Genomic DNA, 23,651 nt, shown 5'->3' with positions numbered 1-23,651 from the left:
AGTCTATATTAATGGGTTGTTACACTTTTTTGGCAAACTTGTACATTTTTGAAAAAGAACAAATGTTACTTTTGTAATAAAAAGCTATTTAAAAAGAAACACTGTGCTACTGACTACATCATGGGGAACCAATCACCAAAGCAATGACAGTGACCAGCCCCATTTGTGACGACCACTCTGTGGGGTTCCGAGGTGGCCTGGGTCTGGAAAGGGTAGGAAGATGGTGACAAGTGGCAGAAAGGCAGACAGACGTTTCTCCACCACTTTCAGCCCCAGAGCAGGCAAAGCTTGCTGGGCCCTGGTGCCATCCAGCGTCAGTTCCACTTACTTTCCCAACCCTGCACCCCAGTCGGAAGCACAAGCAAAGGACAACATGGAGGGCGGTGCGGCCCTACTGGGCAGCCCTGCACTGCCCTCACAGCCCTGGCCAAGTTGGCAGGCTCCCCTCAGCGGCCACCTCCCTGTGACGGCACTGTCAGCTGAAGTCTGGGGGAGTCACAGGGATGCAAAAACTGGAGTTCTCACCAAACAAATCCCAGGTTACAGGCAGCATGTCCCCATCCCTTTGTGAAACTTTTAGAAGTGGGAGTGACCCACTTAATACCCACAGGGGACTCGGCAAAGTTGGTGAGGGACTGTGGGTTCCCAGGAGGTCAGATAGGAGCAAAGGCTGAGGGTCAGAGGTGGAAGGACCCTTCCACCTTTACACCTTCACTGCAGAGGAGGAGCAGGAAGAGGCGTGGGTAACCACCAACATGACAACCGACCTGAGCACACGCCATGCTATGGGGCCCCCACTACACAGAGGGCACTGCCCTGGGCAGCAACAGACCTGTGTCTAAGACCAAGATCCACCCCTACTGAGCTTTGCTCCATTCTTCCAGTTGGCAGAGAGTTACAACTAGCAGGTAAACAATACAACCAGGCCTTGAGCCACAAAGAGGCTGAGCTCCTCATCACAGCTATATAAGATAGCCCACAGTGCTGGGGGAACCCAGTGGACAGCCTAACTCAGTTTTGCCATTTAAAATAAAAACAACTTTTTTTTTTAGATTTAAAGAAAAATTACAAAGATAATACAGGGAGTTCCTATATACCCCATGCCCAATTTCCCATTAGTGACAAGTCATCCTAGAATGGATGGAATGCTTGTTACAAGTAATGAGCCAGCAGAAATACATTATTATTAATTTCAGTCTACACTTGATTTCAATTGCCTTAGTTTCCCCCTAATGTTCTTTTCTGCCCCAGGATGCCATCCAGGATCCCACGTAACATTTGGCCCTCATGTCTCCTCAGACTCCTCCTGAGAGGGACGGTTTCTCAGACCTCCCTTGCTTGTGATGACCTTGACAGTTCTGAGGGATGCTCAGGGATGCCGTGGAATCACCCTCAACCTGGATTCGTCATATGTTTTTTTCTAATAGTGAGTTTGGGGTGGTGGGTTTTGAGAGGGAAACCAGAGTGCAGTCCCCTTTTCACGACATCACATCAGGGGTGCAGGCTGAGTGACAAGATGATGTTGACCTTGATCCCCTGGCTGAGGCAGGTGGTTCAGCAGGTTTGTTCTCCACTGTAAGGTCACCCCTGCCCCCATACTATAAGCTTTGGAAGGAAGTCACGTAGCCTACACCCAGGAAGTGCTTTGTGGAATTCCCCTTTCCCTCCTTCAGGAAGGAGTAGCTATATAAGTTATTTGCATGGCCATTTTCCTTTTTTAAAGAAACAAAAACAAAACCTGACGCTTCAGACCCATATTTTCAAAACTCCATGGGTCTCAAAGACTCAGCTCCTGAGCCCCAGACAGAGAGGACCCTAGAGAGCAGGTCTGTGGGGCTCCAGCCTATTCTGCAGGAGAGCCATACTTGTAGCTCAGAAAGCTACAGTTGGCTCCAGGTCAGGGACTTAGGGTCCTTGCATACAGACCAGTCCACAAATGTAAGAGCTGAGATGGCAGAGGTCTGTGGTACGAATTCCCAACCAGACTTCAGCCTGACCAGGAGTTTCACCCCCAAATGCCAGCTCTTCAAATCCAATCTGACTCCCTGGCACCATGGCCAAGCCAAGAAGCCTGCCTGTCCTCTCTGGACCAGCCCTGGACAGGCCCATCTGCCTCTCTGATCAGCACTACTTGCACATGGGTCTCTGTCTTTCTGCCCCTCCAACAAGGTCAAGTCTACCCTGGAGCACCTGCCTTCTTCCTACTGCTGCCTCAGAAGGCCTAAGCACTGCTGGGGAAACCAGGTACAAACAGGCTCACCCAGGCTCTGTCCCTGTGTCTTCAGCTGTGGCTGGCTCCTCTTAGCATATAAACATGGGCCTAGCCCCGTTCCAGTGGCTCTGGCTGGCTCCCCAAGGTGGTCAATGCTGACCGCCAGCACCTTCAGGAAAGCCATCCATGACACCTGGTTGCTGCCCCATGGACAGTTTCAGGACAGAGCTTCCTGAGCTCTTAGCTTGAGATGCTAGCTCCCCCAGGATATGACAACGGTGCCAGGTTTGCCTTCTCCCCAGCTGTCCTTCTTTAGGTTTGTTCTCTGCCCACTTCATTGAGATGGTCCCCAAGGTTCTGCCTATAGTCTTTATCTTCATCAGGGTATTCCTGGGTGACCTCTCTATCTGTATGCCTATATCTGCCAATGTTATGTAGGAAGTCACGTACTCTCATAGGGCCACTGCCTGCCTTCCCCAGTCCTGCCCCTGTTCCAGTTCTCAACGAGTCTACCCATATTAACTGAGCGCCTAGTCGGTGTCACAGCCAAAACCAAGCTGGCTGGGGTGGAGGGATGGTTTGATGATGATCATAAAGGAGGAGTTTGTACCTTAGTGAAACTCACATCCCAGTGGGCAAGGAGGACAATAAACCAGCAAGGGAGGAGAAAGTAAAGTTACCACACAGGCACTATGGGGAGATTCTTTCTGTGGTGAGAGGCTGACGGGATGGGTCCTTAGTAAACAGGGTGGCCAGGAGCACCCTTAGAGGAGGTGATATCTGCAGCAATACCTTGGGATGGCAAGCATTTCAGACCAAAAAGCAAATGCTAAGTCTATGAGGTGAAGAAGACAGGTGTGTTCCAGGGAATGGGAGAATGGGCCAGAGGTGGCTGCTAGCTGGACAGCAGACAGTGGGTCACAGCAGGCAGGGCCCAGTGGAAAGAAAGTCTGTGAGCTTGAGAAGGTTTGAGATGAGGGTAGTGGGTACCAGGGAGGGGGCAGTGGGAGCTCCGGGGGGCCTAACATGCCAGGGAGCTACTCCTCTGCCAGCACTCCTGGACTGGGCTAAGCCTTCTGGGGCCAGCCGGGGAGGGACCTCTGCATACACCTATCCCCAGGGCTGGCTCTGTCCCTTCAATCTGTTCTATCCTCTGTGGTGGGCAGCTGTGTGCAGCACGAGGAAAGGAGGGGAAGGAACAAAGGGGAGCACACAGTTTTCACCTAATTGACCAGGCTGTAGACCAGAGTGCTTAACATAGTGCTGAGCATCCACTTCTGCCCTTTCCTTTACCATAAACCAATTACTTTCATCTTTGGCAGACCATTACAATCACCAGGGAAGCTTCCAAAAAGTGACCACTGCCCAGGCAAATCCCAGACCAATGAAATTGAAATGGGGTGGAGTGGAGCAGGGGTGCAGGTGGTTTCACTAGCTCTGAAAACTCCCTGGGATCCCAACATGCCCAGGTGACAGCTGGTGTTGGAAGTGCAGGTGGGGAGCTCCACAGAGCAGAGTTCTCCACGGTTATACAGAGGAGTCCTGGGTGCCCCCAAGTTACTGTTTTTCTAATAGGGTCCACCAACCATGCAGGTAGTAACTCAGCTCCCTAGGGACTGGACATCAGGATAGAGAGCAGGGCAGGGCTACATAGTGACTATGGATGGAAGAGGCAACACCAAATGCATGTCCCCAGTGTTGGGGCTGAAGCCTGACTGGCCAGAAATATTCTGAATCTTGAGGCCACCACATGAAACATTCTCAGCATCCTGGCCATCACTTTGTCCCTCATTCTTACTGTCACCAGGACTTGGCCCATGGTTGCCAGTGAATAAGTATTTGTTGGGTGAATGAATGCCCATGCTGATATGTGTGTTCCCCTGCTGGGAGCCGCCCTGCCTGGTTTCAAGAGCTGTAACCAACCCCCCCCGCCCCCTGCAGCTAAGGCTGAGTGAGTGACCTTCGGACCATAAGCCACTAAGGAGACAAAGCTTATCTCCCTGGCAGGAGCGCAGCTTCTGCTCCTTTTTTCCATAACTGGCCCCCAATGCTTGATCAGTTAGACAATGACGAGTAAGATTCCCCAAGGGGGGGAACGACCTAAGACAGGCATGATCATGTGGAGGCCCCAGGGAAGGACTTGGGGGGCTGCAGCAAAAGGGGGTGATGGACCCTCGCCCCTCAGCTTTGACAAAGCCTGAGTCCTCATCCTGTCTGTGAGAAGTCTCCTAATTTCTTGGCTATCTTTCCTCCACTGCCTGACTTAATCCTGAAACAATGACAGAGGGCAGTGCAGCCCTGTGCTGGAAAGGGTGGGCTCCTTGGGTGATCAGGTCTGAGAAAGAATTCATAAACTCCTGTGAAACCTGCTTTGCTAAGAATGCTCTTAATGAAATGATAAAGGCCCGGGTAGGAAATGAATTTGTTTCTTTAAGTTTTGTAGCCTTTTAGGTGATAGACCCTGACTCAGAATGAGCCCTAAGTTCTTTGTATGCTATCTATCATTTGATCCTTACTGCCCGACAATGATTAATAAGCTGTATCTGTATTCCTGTGCAAATCTATTCCAATAAAAACCAGTGAAGGCAAGGATCAGGGTGCTCTCCTTGGAGAGAGTAGCTAGGCCACTCCGAGGCACCCTCCCCTTGATAGAGTGGCCGTGCCATCCCTTTTCCTCCACAGGACTCGGTAGTCCATGTGAATTTCTCTTGTGTCTCGTCCACCTACAACGCCGTGGACATTGCTGGCTGGTGTCTGCGTCACTCTCCCAGTTCCCAAACCCTTCCATTTATTCATTCCTTCAATAGACTGTGGCTACTTCCAGGGCCACAGAGATAAAATAGGGCCCCTAATTCAAGAATTATATGGACCTAACAGACAAGAAAATTCCAACTTCAGTGCAGTGTGCAAACCCATGTAGCAGATCTGCCCAGTTGCTAAGGGAACCCAGAAGAGAGGCATCTTAAGCTGACGGGTAGGGCCAGGGAAGGCATCCTAAAGGAAATGGGACCCTAAACTGAGAGGTTTTAAAGCAGGAGAGTGAAAGTGACATGTGGACTGTTAAAAGAGATCCCTTTGCTGTAGTGAGGCTGGTATGAAGGGAACCGAGGTGGCCAGTCAAGAGGCAAGAGCACTAATGCAGGCAGAGGGCAATGCACTTTGGTCTAGGATAAAGGCAGGGGAGATGGAGGAAAAGAGACAGAAACACCCAGAAGGACAAATACCAGGGATACCTTTCAAAGATCACGCTTAGATTACTTACCAGAGCCACTGAGTGGACAGTAATGCCATCTGTTAAGATAGGGACACTGGGAAACAAGCAGTTGGCTTGTGGAAAAGTCAAGGTCAGTTTGGAAAAGTGAATTTGAGGGTTCAGGGGTCTGAAGCTTGGAGAGAGAAGTCGCAAACTAAAGAGGGAGCTAAGCTTTGGGGCACATTTGTTCACCATAGCCTAGGCTTCATAAGAAGAGGCCTGGGGGCAACCCTGAGGACCACTGAAATGAATGACTAGGAAGGGTCCGTGATAGAGGCAGAGTGAGGCCTCTGGGGCAGGTGAGAGCCAGGGTAAGAGGTTCACAGAAGCCAAGGAAAGAGGCTTCTAAAGAAGAGAAGATAGTCAATTTGCTGGCTCTGTGAACAGGAGGAAGAGGAAGAAGAGGAGAAATAGGAGGAGGAGAAGAACAGCTCAAGCAGCGGTTTTCAATCATGAGTAATTCTGCCCCCTAGGAAATACTTGGCAATGACTGGGCACAGCTTTTGGCTGTCACAACTCAGAAAGTGCCATTGGATCTAGTGGGTGAAGATCGGTGATGCTGTTCAACATCCTGCAATGCACAGGATGGCCCCTCACAGGAATTATCCAGTCCCAAATATCAATAGTGCTCAAGCTGAGAAAACCTGAGCTATAGGAAGTTGGAAAATCTCACCAAATTTTTTTAAAAAGAGCCCTGAATAGTGTGATTCAGTGGGTTGGGCATCATCACACACATAAAAGGTTACCAGTTCAATTCCTGGTCAGGGTACATGCCAGGGTTGCCAGTCAGGTCCCCAGTTGCAAGAGGCAAACAATTGATGTTTCTCTCCCTCCCTTTCCTTCTCTCTAAAAATAAATAAACATCTTAAAAAAAAAGATTTTTTAAAAGAGAGCTGAGACTAGAGCATGCTGAATGCTGATGGGACAATCTTGGAAAGGTCCAGAGAAGTGGGTACGTGCATAGCTCGAGGGTCCTGGGGTGCTGAGAAGGGAGAGAGTCCAGGACAGAGACGGAGATGGCTGCAGAGTAGAAGGCAGTCCTCAGGTGAGATGGAGGACTCCTGAGGGGGAACCAGGCTGACATGGTTGCTCTGGATGATAGGGACAGCCCTCATGGTAAGCTGAGCTCAGATGAGATTTGATTTAACAGAGCCCCTGTCTCTCTCTGGTGTGGGCAGCCAGAGCCCGGCCAGGATAAAGCAGCTGGATGAAGGTATCTATGTCCTGGGTGTCCCCAGAGCAGTGTAATCAAAAGGCAGTGGGCAGGAAATGTAAGGCCACTGCCTCAGGACCAGGCAGTGAAGAAGTTTTATACACTGGTGGCAGGAGAAGAGTGAGAATGCAGTAATTTTTTCATAAGGCTACATTCACCCAATTTAACAACTGCTAGCAAGGTGCTAAGCTGAAATGCAAGCCCAGGCCCACCTATTCCAAGACTCATAGTACTACACTTATCTTGACCAAAGATAAGAAAAAGTTTATCTCTGAACTGAAAACTTTCAGATGACAATTTTACTGCTCTCTCAAAACCAGTTTTCTACTTTTCCAGCCAATTGCACCAAATCTAGGTGTTCCTATTACCATAGTTCACATTCCTTTGAAAACCACAGCAAGTAAAGAGACAAAGAAGTCAGGTACCATGAGAATGCTTGCAAAATCAGACTGCAATACGAAGGAATACCAATGGGCTGAAATCTTCTTCCCCCAGAAAGTAAATGGAGAAAGGCATGACTTGCGAGAAGCACAGGAGAATTTCAAAACCCCTGTGAACAAAGACTCTTATTTCAGGATGGTTTCCTGGAACAGGAGAGAGTGAGTGGCTTCTAGCACATGTGTAATACTATTCAATTTTGTGTATTATTTAAAGTTCCTATTTAGAAGACATCGATTATATCATAGACTCTCAGAATTGGAAGGGTTCTTAAGAGACTCTTAACTTCTAAGCCCCCTCTGATAAAACAATCCCCTACAGGGGGTCAGCCAGACTCCACCAGGGATGGGCCTTGTCCCACCTGTGACAAATGCTGGGAGTTGACAAGGAGTACAGGGGGTTCAATATCTTACTCTATATATAAATTTGAGTAAGAGAGTATTATATTTCCATAATGAAAATACTCTTTTACTTTTAAATTGGTTTCAGTGTAGGGAATCACAGTCCCACAACCCAGGTGGCAGCCACAGCCCTCCTGGGAGGACTGTTCATTCCTTAGCTCACCACAGCAGAGAAGAGGAAGAGGAGGCGAAGGGGAAAGAAAGTAGAAGTAGAGGAGGCAGAAAGGGAGGGAGGAGAAGAAGGGCAAGAGAGTAAGGTAGCAGGGAGGGATAGGGCTCCCTCAAACAGTATTTCTCCCTGGGAAATGTATTTCTGTGGAAATATATTCTATCTGGTCTTTCCATGTTCTTCTCAAGAGTCCTTGAAATTGGGCTCTCAGAATGAGGGCCTTTCCAGGTGCTAGGCCTTCCACAAACCCTTATGAGGGAGGCAGCATCAGGAGGTAGGCACCCCCCTACTATGGATGGGGACACTGAGGCTTAGTGGGTCACACCGTGAGGAGTAGAAAGAGGGGTTTTGAGCCTGCCTACCAAGCCCACATAGGCTCAGCCCCAGCCTGCTGAGTCACTGCCCTACTCTCACCCCCACAAAGAGTTAAGCTCAGTGTGTTTCAGAAGTTTGAGTTGGTGGAATGACAGCAAGTGGTGGAGGTGGCCCAAACCTAATGAGGGGCTACCCATGAGGGAACTCAGCCCTCTGCTGTGGGCCTGACCAGGTGTTGGAGCCTGGGAAGACAGGGATGGGCCTCCCTGGCCCATTTATATAGAGGACCACCCCAGGCCAGGCTGTCCTCCTTTAGTCTCTTCCAGCTCTCAGAGCAGACTGTTTCTGGTGTCTCATTTTTCTGCCCCCACCCTCTCATCTTATTTTGGACATGCTCTCTGTCTGATGTTGACTTTTTCCTCTTTGGGGAACCTATATTCAATTTATACGGTGGCAGTAGCAAAGTAGAGTCTGAGATAAAACTGAAAGTTTGCAAGCCTCAGTGTAAGACTGTAGCTCTTTTACGCTGAGGAACACTGCAGTCACAGGTCAAGAAGACAGCGCTTAGCAGGACAGGCACAAGCACCTCCTTTACAAAAACATCTTGGCTTCTTTACCTGCGACTTTATCCCGAATAAGTTTTGCAGATTCAACTTCGCCAATACTGCTAAACAGACTTCGCAACTCATCCTGGGTCATGTTCTGAGGGAGGTAGTTGACGATTAAATTCGTTCTCCCGATGTCATCCCTGCAGTCTTCAGCCATGTGATCTTCATAACCATTAGACATTGTATTTTTTAAAAATCTGCAGGAGAAGAAAGTCAAGTAAATTTCTAATTCTCACATTGCAGAATGTGAGACAAAACTAATGACTGCATTAGCACTTGGCTTTCTCTTTAGCACTGCTTCAACCTAAGTCCACACAAAAACCTGCATGTGGATGTTTACCACAGCTTCATGTACGATTGCCCCCAAACTAGGAGCAACCATGATATTCTTCAGTAGGTGAATTTGAGAAACAAACACACAAGCAAGGGAGTATTATTCAGGGATAAAAAGAAATGAGCTATCAAGCCACAGAGACACGGAGAAACCTTAAATGCATATCATTAAATTAAAAAAAAAAGAAGCTTGAAAGGCTTTATACTATACGGTCCCAACTATAGGAAACTGTGAAAGGGCAAAACTGTGGAGACAGTGAAAGGATGAGTGGTTGCTGGGAGTTGAGGAGGGGTGGGGGAGGAATGCACAGGTGAAACACAGGATTTTTAGGGTAGTGAAGCTATTCTGTGTGATACTATAATGGTGGATATATGTCTTTCTACCATGGAATGTAAAACACCAAGAGTGAACCCTAAGTCACTGTAGGCTTCAGCTAATATGTACCAGTATTGGTTCATCAATTACAACAAAATACCACACTAACGTGAGATGTTAATAATAAGGGAAACTTTGTGCTGGCAGAGAGGTGTATGGAAAATCATTCTGTACTTTCTCCGCAATCTTTCTGTAAATATTTCTGTAAAAGTACTCTAAAAAAATAAAGTATATCACCCTGGCCAACATGGCTCAGTTGGTTGGGCGTCATCCTGCAAAGTGAAATGTTGCTGGTTCAACTCCCAGTCAAGGTACATGCTTGGGCTGTGGGCCTGGTCCCCAGCTGGGGTATGTGAGAGGCAACTGACTGATGTTTCTCTCTCACATTGGTGTCTTTGTCCCTCTCTTTCTCTCTCCTTGCCATCTCCAAAAATAAATAAGATCTTAAACATAAATAATGTTTATTAAAACAAAACAACTCCAAATTCAGCCATTTCCACTTACTAAAGAGGGCTTCAAAGAACTATACAAGTAATTTTAGCACCATCATTCAAACTCCAGTGAAAAGTGTTTGGGTTGTCTTGTGGACCAGTCCAAAGACTTCCAATTGCTTTTTCTCATCTCCACATGCACTATTGATGAATGAAGCTGGATACTGAAGAGTTTGCAGTATCCAACCTGGACGTCTTATCTGTCCTCCGGCAGGCAGGCTGGCAATGGCCTTTTGCATCCCTTTCTTCCAAAACCCATTGAGATTAAGCCAAGAAGGAGGTTAGGATTTCTCTAGCAGTTAGGGAAAGTTGATCTGGAGAGCTTGCAGGTTTTGGAAGCCTTTAGCAACCTGCAGAAGTCTCTACTTTTAGTGACAAATATCAGATCGTGGAAATGGCTTTGAAGCAGAATCCCTATCTGTGCAGCTGTGGGCACCAACACCCCTCTGAGAGCTCAATTCACTGGGCTTGCTTACAAACACAACCATGAGTTGCTAATCTAAGCTGTCCTACATCCATGCCTCTAAATACACAGGCACTCAACACTCCCATCCCCCACTCCCAGCCCAAAACACATCATCATTGAGAAAAGACATCGCTGCCCACCCCTTTCTCTAGATCCTAATGTCCAGCACTGCTTTTCTGCTTTCAAGAGCATTCAGCCTTCTTTAAAAATAGCCTTGCCACCTGCTGGTGTAGCTCAATGGATTGAGCATGGGCTACAAACCCAAGAGTAGCTGGTTCGATTTCCAGTCAGGGCATAGCCCTGGGTTGTGGGTCAGGTCCCCATGAGGGCAACTTGAGAGGCAACCACATATTGATGTTTCTCTCCCTCTTTCTCCCTCCCTTCCCCTCTCTCTAAAAATAAATAAATAAAATCTTTAAAAAAAAAAAAGAGCTTTCCTAATAGTTACATAAAAACCCAGACACATCTGCTCAGGGGTTTTCCCCCTACCTCCTGAATCAACACAGAGAGGAACTGGGTATGGTTTCCTGTCTAAAACTTGCTTTAGGCTGTATACCACATGCAACATTAGTCCAATCTCCCAGCATTACTTTTACTTATTTGAAAATGTTCTGTTCTTCACTCTTTTTTAAAAAAGACTTTTTTTATTTGTTTATTTATTTATTTTTAAGAGAGGGGAAGGGAGGGAGAAAGAGAGAGAGTAACATCAATGTGTGGTTGCCCCGCATGTGGCCCCCACTGGGGACCTGGTCTGCAACCCAGGCATGTGCTCTGACTGAGAATCGAACCTGTGATGCTTTGGTTCGCAGCCCGTGCTCAATCCACTGAGCTATGCCAGCCAGGGCTGTTCTCCACTCTTTATAAAATAGGTTAGCATCAAAAGACAAAAAAAAAAAAAAAAAGGTCATTGGAAAGTTAGGCTTCAAAAGGTAAAAACTTCTGTATGGCAAAAGGAATCAGAGACAGACAAGCAGCAGATTGGCAGAAAATACAGTTGACTTTAACACAGGACTGAAAACTTGCAGGCTTCAGTGGACCCATGTAGTTCAAACCAGTGTTGTTCACAGGTCAACTATATTTTTATAGGTGGATTTTCGACTGCACGGGAGATTAGCACCCCTGATCCCCAAGTTGTTCAAGGGTCAAACTGCTACCTATTACAGTACTTAGACTAGTGGTTCTCACCCTAGGTGATTCTGTCCCTAGGGAACACTGGGCAATGAATCATGACTGGAGGGGCAGGAGCAGGGTAGGGGGTGTGTGTGTCTGTGCCATTCCACAAGGAACAGGACAGCCCCTACCACCAAGAACTATCTAACTCTAAAATGTCAATACTGCCAAGGTTGAGAAAACTCCATTCAGAGCAGGCACAAATTAATAAGAAAAGGACATATCACTAACGGAGAAGTGGGCAAAGATATGAGCTGGGGAAACCATGGAAAGAAGCTCAAGTTCACAAATAATGAAGGAAATGTGAAATGAAAAGAGATGCTACTTTCTGCCTGTCAAATAGAATACATCCAGAGTAAAGATAAGGGGGAAATACCCTTATATATCAGTGACACAAGTGTGACATGGTACCATCTTTTAAAGGGATAATTTGGTAGTGCCAGGATTTTTTATGTGAATGCTACTGTAGGAATCTGTTCTACAAAAATAAACATGTACAGGAAACATACAAGAAACACAGGACCCCCTGGATGGTAAAAGTGAAATACTGACTATAAACTAAATATGCATTAATGGCGAATGGTTAGATAAATACCAATTTTCAGTAGAAAGCATGGGACCACCAACATTAATAAGTTTAATCATGAAAAACCCCACAAACCTGTTACACTGTCTATGGTCAGAAGACTTTGAGATCATTAGCTCAAAAGCAAACAAAACATCTGCTGAAGCCTGAACCAAAGTGCAAGGGTAAACTCTGAGAAATTAAAATGCACTTTGCTCTAAATGGGATTCTAACCTTTTTCTTCCTTCCTCTTTTTTCTTTCCCTTTTTAAAAATATATTTTGTTGATTATGCTTTTACAGTTGTCCCATTCCCCTCCTTTATTCCCCTCCACCCCGCACACCCCTTCCCACCCACATTCCCCCCTTTAGTTCATGTCCATGGGTCGTACATATAAGTTCCTTGGCTTCTACATTTCCTATACTATTTTTAACCTTCCCCTGTCTATTTTCTACCTACCATTTATGCTACTTATTCTCTGTACCTTTCCCCCCATCTCCCCCTCTCACTCCCCTGCTGATAACCATTTAAAAATACCAAAAGATGTGAACAAACACTGCAACAAAGAAGATATATGGATAGCAAATAAATACATGAAAAGATGCTCAACATTGTTGCTTATTAGGGAAATGTAAATCAAAACCACATTGAAATAGGAGAGACCACTCTCCATCTCTAATGAGAATCAAGATACCACTACCCACTTATAAAGGCTACAACAAAACAAAGCAAGCCACACCTGAAACTAATATAATATTTATTATATGTCAACTATAATAAAACACACATACACACACACACATAGGCAAGCAAACAACAAAACAGACAGTATCAAGTTCTGGTGAGGATGTGGAAAAACTAGCTCATACACTGCCAGCAAAAGGTAAAAATGTTAGTCACTTTGGAAAGCAGACTGGGAGTTTCTTATAGTTAAATGTACACTTAACATATGAGCCAAAGCTATTCCTAGTCTTCATAAAAGAGAAATGAAAGCCAAGTTCATATAAAAACCTATATGCAAATGTATACAGCAGCCTTATTCACAATCACCAAAAGCTGGAACCCAAATGTCCTTTAAGCTCTTAGTGGATAAACTATAGCACACCATACAATGGCCTACTACTCAGCAATAAGAAGGTATTACTGATTCACGCAACTTGTATGCATCTCAGAAACATTTTGCAGAGTGGAAGAAACTAGACCCTGCATGATCCCATTCTGGAAAAGGCGAAAGCAGAGGGCTAGAGCAGTGGCTGCCAGAGGCAGGAAGCAGGGGAAGCACTGAGGAAACATCATATTTTGCCATGTATCATGTGCACCCATGTTTTTGGCCCAAACTTTCAGGGAAAAAATCTTTTGGTTTAATTTTTTAATATGATTTAAAAACTTCAAGAAAACCAATGATCATATTCCAGGATATTATTTTACATATGGATGTCTCTATTGCTTTCTAGAGTTATACTTTATTTTTTAAAGATTTTATTTATTTTTTAACTTATTTATCTTATTTAATCTTATTTTTAAAGTAAGATTTTATTTATTTATTAAAAAATTTATTTAAAAAATAAATAAGGGAGGGGAAGGGAGGGAGAAAGAGAGGGAGAGAAACATCAATGCGTGGTTGCCTCTTGCGCACCCCCCACTGGGGATCCAGCTGCAACCCAGCCACATGCAGCTAAACTGGGAATTGAACTGATGATCCTTTGATTCACAGGCTGGCACTCAACCACTGAGCCACACCCTCAGTGGGCTAGAGTTACACTATTAACACATAACCTAAATGAAAGAATTAAAAACATATAATGTGCATCCCAATTTCCCCTCAAAAGAACTGGGAAAAAGGTGCACATTATACATGGCAAAACATGGAAGTATTTTCGATCCACGGCTGGGAATCCATGTATGTGAAGGACCCACTTTAGTTACACAAGATTTGATTATGTGAGTGCTTGGAACTTCTGACCCCCTCACTGTTCAAGGGTCAATTGTATTTTTGTTTCTTGGGTGATGGAACTTTCCAAGATCTTGATCACGGTGGTAGTCACTTGACTCTGCTTTTGTCAAAACTCAAAGAACTCTACACCAAGAGAGTGAATTAAAAAGTAAATTTTCAAAGTTCATCTTCTGCTTTGCAGCCCTGCTTCCCAGAATGCTGGTTCCTCCTGATGCCCGGTCGGGGCTGAGCAGTGCCCCCACCCTCTCAGGCCCAGTTTTTGGTCAGCTGGTAACAAGGGAGAAACCAACACTCCAACAGCAGAGTTTCTTGGCACTTTGCAGCCATTCCACCCTGTTCTCTGCCTCCCTTCCTCTGGCCTGTTCCAAACCAGCTACTGTCCCCACAATCTCCAACCACCATAGGGCCTTCATTTCTACCTTGGAAGAATCAATGTCTTCCAAGTTATGGCCACCTCTGGCTGTTTCAGCTCAACTGGCCCTGTCTCTTCTTACTCAGTGTGTCTCTCCAGGAAGATGGTCCTGAAGAGCCTGGAGGACAAGTCAACACATTCAGCCCCTTCAAGCCAGCTCCTCCCTTCCATGGTGTCACCACCTACTGCGGCTCAGAGGTTACATTGCTTTATTTGTGGCCAGGCATCACACTGTTAATAAGTGGCAGGACCAGGCCTCAAGCTGTCACTACACAGCAAGGATGAAACACAAGGCCCATCATCATCTAGGGGCTGGTCTGCTGCTCTAGTCCTGATGGCCCTCACTAGCTTCTCCTCCAGCATACCACAGACCTTCATGCCCCCATGCCCGTCACAGCTGCTCCCTTTGCAGGATCACCCGCCTCTCCATCATCTCCTCATTTATCTTTAAGAAGGCCACCAGGGCAAAAGGTTGCTCTTGTTCTCAGTGCCCACACACCATTGGTATAAACTTTTATCCCTGCATGAATCATTCTGACTGTATTTTTCCTCCCACATCAATGGTGAGAGCCTTGAGGGCCAGGGCTACATCACTGTCACCTAAGGATTGCCAAGCAAACCCAGGATACCTAGTAAACTATAGGTGTATCATGCAGACACACACAGTAGCAGAGGGGGTACAGACACTGGGTCTCAAACTCATTCAAGACTCATGTGTCATGGCTGGCTGCTGTGGCTCAGTGGATTGAGCATCAGCCTACAAACCCAAAGGTCATTGGTTCAATTCCTGGTCAGGGCACATGCCTGGGTTGTGGGCTAGGTCCCTAGTTGGTGGCGTGCAAGAGGTAGCTAATTGATGTTTCTCTCTTTCTCCCTTCCTCCCCTCTCTCTAAAAATAAATAAATAAAATCTTAAAAAAAAAAAAAAAGAATCATGTGTATTTGGTGCATTCTTTTAAGCTAAACAAGGACAACTGGAAATTGTCCTGACAGTTTATTAATAAACTCAGTATCTTTTTTAGGATCACCAATAAGTACTACCCCACTCCACAGAATCACTTAATTGCAGGGGTAAAAAGGGAAATTTTGAGCGTATCAAAATGACTCCTGCTGATTTAAAAGAGATTCCAGTAAATGGATGCATCATGGAGAAGACCTGTTTGGATGACCTTAGGGTTTTCAGCCCCATCGCACTATTTTAAACAATCCTGGTTGTCTGTAGGACATTGGTAATGTTCACATCAGTAGTGCAGTGCACCTACTGAAAGGTAAGGGAGATGTGTATAAAAATGACATAAAATTATACATAGGTGGTATATACATAAAGCAGCAAGACTGGTTTCCACTGCACACCCCTTAGAATCTGTCTCATTTTATTGTCACAGAGCAGACTTTTTAAACTACTTGAGCAAGAAAACTAGAACAATCAAATTTATCTTCAGGCTCAACCTTGACACTTCACACATATGTGGTGGGCTCAAGTATTCCAGATGTAAAAATCTGAGTTCTTCAGGGTAAAAGTCTTAGGAATGTAAGGTCTCTCAGGAAATACTCTGGTGCCAGAAAAAAGACTGAATATAGCAACTGACCCAATTATGACTGCTATGAGAGGTGAGGGCTCAAGTGGACAAAGTACATGCTTTCCTACTCACCCCTTCCCATAGCCTATGGAAAGGAAAGCCGTCTGCCTGGGGTGGCTCCAGCTAAGTTACAGCAATTCCACATCTGCCAAACTGAGACACCTGGGGAAGAAATGGATCAAGTGCAGCTCCAACCCTCAAGTTCAGACCATTACCAGGCCACCTCAGTACTACAAAAGCCTCTTGAGAGTCCTTCTCTCCTTGTCTCTTCCCTAGAAAAGCAATCTTCTAAGATCATCTCTCCCTTTTAAAAAAGATTTTATTTATTTTATTTTTTAGAGAGGAGACTGGGAGGGAGAAATGGAGGGAAACATCAATGTGTGGTTGCCTCTTGCATACCCCTGACCAGGGGCCTGGCCTTCAACCCAGGCATGTACCCTAGACTGGGAATCAAACTGGTGACCCCTTAATTTGCAGACTGGCACTCAACCACTGAGCCACACTAGCCAGGGCTAAGATCACCTCTTGATTGTGCCTAGAAACCCTTTATCACCAGCCCAGCATGATTTTCTAGATTTATCTCCAAGTTCACCTTCTGGCCCAAAGTGCTCCATGGGCCCAAAAAGATCTGATCAGCTCCACAGCACTGCTAAGAGTTCTAGCTTCTACTTGGCTGGTCAATCCCACTCCAGGGCTCTTAAACAGAACTACAAAGCAACATGGTAAAGCAGGAAAATCCCACAGGCTTTGAAGCCTGGCAGATCTGAACTCTGATACTAACATAATACTAATCAGCTGCACTATTGTGGGCCCATCACTTCCTTTCCCAGAGCTCAGTTTCCATATCTACAAAATGAAGATGTTACTACCTGCTTTGCAGCACCCATCAGTTCTGGGTAAACACCCACTTCACCACCTGCCTCCAGGTCCACAAAAGAATACTTCAACCCTTTTCCTTTGGGACCCTAGAAACAATCCAACCTTTGATGCCATTTCTAATGGGCATGGGTTCCAGGGAAGCCAGTGTGGTTCCACCCGCCAGGACTCACCATCACAGCGTCCCATGAAAGCAAAAGATCTCATTCAGAGTTCCCTGCTCAGTCACACACATAACCTCAGACAAATCAGCTGGCCTCTTAATCTGTTCACCAGATATTCTTTCAGAAATTGCTGAAGTCCCGTCCCCTCACTCCTAATTTAGTAACAAAATCAAGGTGAATGTGTATGTCCCTGACCTACCCCCCTGTCTGCAGCTGCAAGCACCCTTATCTCCTCTCTTCTGGTCCTCGTCCCCTCTTCAAACTTCCTCCTCCCCTGAATTACTTCACTTGGTTGCACACACACGTCCTCTAAGCCACTTCTCTCCATCCCTGTACCTAAGCGAACTTAGCATCTCCAAACCCAACTTGGTCTTTTCCCTCCAAATCATTCCTCTCCCTCAGTCTCCCTGTTTCTGTTCATGGTGACATCAGTTTTGCCATTGAGTTGTTCTGGACTATTCTCTTTCCTGTGACCCTTTCCTGTGGCATAAATGTCTATGACAGGCAGCTAGATCCACTCACTTCTGAGCTCCCTTCTAAGCCTTCCTTCACCCAGCACAGATGGGAGTGCCAACCACATGCCAGGTACAGAGCAAGGCACATGACACAGAAGATAAAGAAGCAGTCCCCGTTCCAACCCTCAAGTTCAGGCCATTACCAGACCACCTCTGTACTGCAAAAGCCTCTTGACCAGTCTGTCTACCCTTGTGCCTTCCCTAAAAAAGCAATCTTCCAAGGTCACCTCTTGATTGTGCCTAGAAACCTTCTATCACTAGACCCCAGCATGTTTTTCTAGATTTATCTCCAAGTCCACCTTATGGCCCTTGGCCTGCCCAAACTGGTCCACTCAGCCTTCTGGTCCTCCTTATGCCCTCCTTTATTATTCACTCAGGCCACTTGCTGCACCCAGAAACTCCTGCCAACACCTCTTTGATCACAATGACCAGTCTGGACACCAGTGCTGTCATCAAAACCAAACAATGAACAGCCATTTCTTTCCACACTCTCTCAGTGCTGTCACGAGCTCCAGCTTCGACCCTGTGTTGTTGGATTTCACACACCTGCGTCTTTTCTCCCCAGCTCAGGTTGAAGTGCCTTCAGGAGGCAATTTCTTTCACTTCTCCCTGTTCCCTGTGACAATGGACAAGTAGTTATGTTTCTTCTTTTCAGGCTATAAAAGTGCCATCATGAACTCACCCTATGCACATGGAGGCTCTAGGTTGAGTGGGGGTGGACAATGATCATATAAGTGGTTGAGTACCCCCAACATGTAGGGACACAGACGCTGCTTTCTGCCACCTTCCCACTCACTGTCTGTATACCTACACACACACACTCTTTTTGAGTGATGCACTTTCCAGTTTATACCCACATACCAAACTGCTCCTTCTCTCAACGTTTCTGTTTTCCCTAGTGACCAACCAATGTTCACCTACCGGCCATGCAGGCAGAGACCCAGAATCATTCATCTCTTGTTCATGTCCCACATCTAAATACCCACTGAGTCCTGTGTCTTTTAGCTCCTAACTGCATCTCAAACCCATCCCCTTTTGTTCCCTATCACTACAGTCCACCATCATATTCCTGATTTATCTAAAGGAATCACCTCCTAACTGGTTTACTAACCTTCATCATTACCCTCCTCCAACTCTTCCTCCTGTGTACAGATCTGACCCCTTCACTTTGTGGGCTAAATCTACCTAATAGCCACCCTGGTTTGGCCTATTTGACAATGCCCACACCCTCTGCACACCAGCTACATGAGTTCTTTAGCCACTACTCACTTCATCTTTCTTGCCCCTGAATTACCAGACCCCATGTTTTTCCACAAACAAATCTAAATGTTTTCACCTCTGTATCTTTGCCAGTGCTGTTCCTGCATTCTGCAAAGACCCTCCCCAGGGTCTTTAGCTGGATTAACTCCTCCCAGCACACATGCTCACCTCCTTCAAGGAGCACTCTGTGATTTGTTAGTGTTCTGATTTTCAGTGCTTTCACATCAACTACCTACAACATTCAATGCACTCACCAGAGTGGGTCAAAATGATTTATGCAGATGATATAATCACCGGTGCTTACCCAGAGCCTCACTCAGGACCTAGGACACAGCAGTGAAACAGGGAGAGTTGCTTAAAGGAGGGAAGCAAAACGGAATTCTCTTCCCAGGCTGGTTTCCTCTTCTTTCCCTGACAGAAAGCCTCAGGTCCACCTGGCTGTTTCACCACTGCCACCTAGAGGCGAAGAGAGCAACTGCACTTATCTCACCTTTCAGCATTTAATTTGATTCAATAAATTGAATTATTCTGGTGTGACAGTCAGAGGCTTCAAATGGTGAACTCTGGTATGGGCCACAGAGTGAGAGGGAGAGATCTCCAGGTGGAGGAGAACAGCAATCCAGGTAGTGGGGACAACAGGCAGAGAGAGGACTGGAGTTTGTACAGGTGAAATACAAAAGGAAGGGTTAGAATGTGCAAGGTCCCAGCCAGTGTGGCTCAGTTGGTTGGAGCGTCATCCCGTAAGAGAAAGGTTGTGGGCTGGGTCCCTGGTCTGGGTGCATATAATCCCTGGTCTGGGCAAGTACAAGAGGCAACCAATTGATGCTTCTCATTTGCATCGATGTTTCTCTCTCCCTTCTTCTATCTCTAAAAGGCAATGGAAAAAAAATGTGTAAGACCTGGCCCAAACTTTAGCTTTTAAGCCACCTGAAGAGATTTTTAAAATTAAGTTGTTTTTTGCTACCCAGAGACTTTTAATCAGAAGTGACAGACAGATTTGTGTTTATGACAATTCTTGCTGGAAGAGTGGAGAAAGGATAAAAATGGGAGGTAGGGAATGAGAGAAGCAACCAAGCAAGCATCAGGAAGACGCTATTTTCATTATTCTCCTCTTGCTGCCCTATGACTTCGGATTCAACACATCCAAACTGAAACTCTGCCCCCTCAAAACCAGTGTTTCAATATAAACACTATTTATGTCCACATTTTGAGATGTTCATGTATTTTGGCCTCTTTGTGGATGTTGAAGTTGCAGAGTTTTATAATAGATCCCAGCACAGAGCTCTGTACACCGAGATGCTCAATGACAACTGAATGGAATTCCTGTGTGGGTCTCCTGGACCCTTGTGATTATAAGAGCAGTAAAACTCTGTGATTAAGAGTAATAAGGACTCTGAGCCAGAGGACCTGAGTTCAAATCCTACCTTGGCCACTTTACAGTGTGAGGCTGGTTATATCAAATGATCCATCCATGCCTCAAGTTTGTTTTTGGTTTTTTTGTCCCTAAAACAAACACTGTAACAGCACCTCCCTCAAGGGCTGAGATGAATGTCTGTGAAGTGTCAAACATAAAATAAATTCTCACTAAAAACTGCCAATGCTTTATAATATCATTTATTCAGTGCCTGCTACTCACAGGCCATGCACAATGCTAGGGGCTTCCTTAGCCCCCTTAAATCTTCACACCCTTAAATCTTCACAGCAATGTTCTTGTCAATCCTATTTTACAGATAAGAAAACTAAGGCCCCCACAGATGAGTTTGTTGAAGGTCTTGGGAGCCTTAGATCTTAAGGTGTCAGAGATGGGGCTGGAGGAAACTTTAGTGGAAGATTATTTAGTCCAGTGGTCGTTCTTGCACGTGAGTGAGTGCAAGAGTGTGTGTGTCTGTGACAGAGACAGATTTTTGGCAATGTGAAGACTTTTCTGATCTTCACAAGGAATGGGGGAGGCAGGGACACTGCTGGCATCTAGTGGGTAGAATTCAGGAATGTTATTCAACATTTGACAATGCCCAGGGCAGCTGAAACCAAGAATGATCAGACCCAAAATGTCAGCAGTGCCAAGGTGTGAACCTCTTCTCCAGAGTAATCATCCTCTCCATCTTCCCACTTCTGGAGCACTGGCCATCTGGATTCCACACAGACACTTTGGGTAAGGGGGCTCTATCCCTCCAGCGGCAGCGCAAGCAAAGCTCTTCCCCACCTGCTGGGCACCCAGTAGGTTTTAAACCCTGCACTTTTTAATGAGTCTAGCAGCAGAGGTCTCTAGAAGGGAAGAAAGAGTATCCATCCTCCATTGTTCAACTGCCTGCAGTTTGTCTTTTCAGCACGCGCGCGCGCGCGCACACACACACACACACACACACACACAATTTTATAAATCCAAATGTTCCCCGCCCCCAAAACAGCTTTGTGAGAGATGGCGTTAAAAAATTATATATTCTTCTAGGGCTCGCATACGTACTGAAGGGTTTGCACACTTCTCAAAGGACCTCAGATCAACCGCGGTCTCTGACAACGACCACAAAAGAATCTGCAGGATTTCCAGCGGACGGAGGCCCTGGGCTGTGACCTCTGCGCTTAAGGTGCTCACCCCACTACCTCGTCTCTGGCTTCGCTCTCCTGCCTCCGGATTCTCGGCTTCCTAGGACTACACAGGCTCGGATCGTGGAGCTCGGTCGGCAGGCGCGTGCCCACGCCGTGTCCCCCTCGCCCGCTCCTCGCGGCGGCTGAGGAATCCGGCCCGGGGCCTGTCGCTGGCGCCCTCACCGGCCAGCTCCCGCCCTCCCGCCCTGGCCGAGCGCGTCCCCTCCAGGCCAGGCGCAGCCTGGGCCCCAGCCGGTGCAGGCCTGCGGACGCCCGCGGCCCGGGCAGGCGAGCTCTGGCCTGCCTGCGGCCTACCCAGTCCAGCACCACCAAAGGCCTGTGCCTCACCTGGACGCGGGCGGGCGGGCCCGGGGCTGCTCCGAGGCGGGCGAGCGGCGGCGGCGCGGTGCTAACGGCTCCGCTCGGCCTCGGTAGCCGTGGCGGCGGCAGCAGCTACTGCGACGGAGGCGGTGGCGGTGGCGGTGGCGGCGGCGGCAGCTCCTCCTCGGCGCGCACGACCCGCTCCGGCCCCCGGCCCGGTCACGCCCACCTGGGCACGTGCACCCATTGGCCAGCAATTGTCAAGATGCGCTTCTCATTGGCTGATGTGGCTGTCGCGGCGCCTTGCGCGCGGTGGAGGCGGGACTTCCGTTCGGCGCTGCCTAGGAAGGGCTCGAAGGCCGGCGAGATCCGAGCGGCCGGCGATGGCTGCGGAGGGGTCCGGGACGGGTTCGGCTGACGGGGGCCGACTGAACTCGGTGATGTAAGAGCCACGCACGTTGTCGAGAGCGCGCTATGTGCCCGCCCAAGCCTGTCCTGCTGCCGCGGTCACCGCCGTGCAAGGTAGGAGCCGTCGGCGCACCTGGACTATGGGAGCGGAACCTAGGTTCGAATCCCGGCCCCAACTTTTCTGCACTACAGGGGGTTTGACAGGGGCTGACCACCTCGTTCGGCCTCGGTATCCTTATCTGATGTGGCGAGGAGGCAAGATATAGGACGTGCTCAGCGTTCCAGCAGTGCTGACTCTTAGAGCTCTTGGGTTCCCAGAAGCTCAACCTAACATTCATTCATTAAAATGTTATTAAGCATCTGCCTGGTTGGCGTGGCTCAGTGAATTGCGTGCTGACCTGCGAACCAAAGGGTCACAGGTTCGATTCCCAGTTAGGGCACATGCGTGGGTTGTGGCCCAAGTCCCCAATAAGGGGACAAGTGAAAGGCAACCACAGAGTGATATTTCTTTCCCTCTCTTTCTTTGCCCCATCCCCTCTCTCTAAAAATAAATAAAACTTTTCAAAAATGTTATTAAGCATCTACTTTGTGCCAGACACTGCATGTTCAGTGAACAGACAAAAATAGCTGCCCTTATTACCGAACTCACGTTCTAGACCATTGCTGTCCAGTAAAAATAAATGTAAGTGAGCCACAAATGTTGGCCACATGCATAATTTAAAATTTCAAGTAGGCACATTAAAGGAAAAAGGAAAAAGAAAGAGAAGGCTTTAATTTTAACAATGGGTCTTATTTAAACAATGCATGTTCAAAACGTTATTTTAACAAGTAATCAATATACAAGGTTATGAGATCCTTCACATTAGTTTTTTTCTTCACCCGTCTTTGAACACTCACAGCCCATCTGAAGTTGGATTGGCTACTGCACTGGATTGTGCAGTGCTAGATAGGGAGGCAGAAAAGCAATCAAAGGGATTCCACATCAGGTGATGGAAAGTGGTAAAAAGAAAAGTAAATTGAGGAGAAGGCAGGGGGAATGTAGGAGTAGCAACTTGAAACACACTGGTCCGCAAGGTTGAAAAGATGGCATCTGCAGAGGGCTGGAAGGAGTTGAGAAGACTGAACAAAGAATTATGCCATTCATTGTTGAGTGCAGTGTTGGTTCAATAGAACTTTCTGTGATGATGGGCATGTGTTTTATCTGCGTTAATTTAGTAGCTACTAGCTCCATGTAGCTTTGGGGCACTTGACCTGTGACTATTGCCACTAAAGAACTGAATTTTCAATATATTTATTTTTTACTTAATTGAAATTTAAATAGTCACAATAGGGCCAGTGGCTTCTATAACAGATGACATAGATTTAGGAGAATGGTAGCAAGTGCTCTGAATTGAGCCTGTACCACGTGCTTAATGCTTGACGCAGGTTCTGCTGTGTAATTTTTGAAATATTTTATGAGAAGGCAGCAATGATCATTGTCACCATGAAGAATGAAGTCCTTCATTCACTGATGTATACTTTATTGTTATCATTAATAGGCTATTTTTAGGACAATTTTAGATTTACA

The 23,651-nt window shown here is 46.7% G+C and overlaps 1 protein-coding gene across 2 annotated transcripts in view; it reads right to left on the bottom strand.

Annotated features, from left to right (window-relative positions):
- The window catches only part of ELAVL1 (ELAV like RNA binding protein 1), a 43,878-nt gene extending 21,999 nt beyond the window's left edge, over window positions 1–21,879 (bottom strand). Inside the window, exons 1-2 of one of the 2 annotated variants that reach the window (XM_036032738.1) lie at window positions 21,704–21,879; window positions 8,619–8,806 (exon numbers count right to left, since the gene is read on the bottom strand). In XM_036032738.1, coding sequence (XP_035888631.1) covers window positions 8,619–8,790 — 172 coding nt within the window. In that variant the 5' untranslated portion in view covers window positions 8,791–8,806; window positions 21,704–21,879. The remainder of the gene's footprint in view (window positions 1–8,618; window positions 8,807–21,703) is intronic. The other variant, XM_028534171.2, reaches the window with a different exon arrangement.
- Window positions 21,880–23,651: the final 1,772 nt, after the last annotated feature.

This window comes from Phyllostomus discolor, chromosome 8, assembly GCF_004126475.2.
Source record: "Phyllostomus discolor isolate MPI-MPIP mPhyDis1 chromosome 8, mPhyDis1.pri.v3, whole genome shotgun sequence".
Classification (NCBI taxonomy): Eukaryota; Metazoa; Chordata; class Mammalia; order Chiroptera; family Phyllostomidae; genus Phyllostomus; species Phyllostomus discolor.
This window is presented reverse-complemented; position numbering and strand designations above follow the sequence as displayed.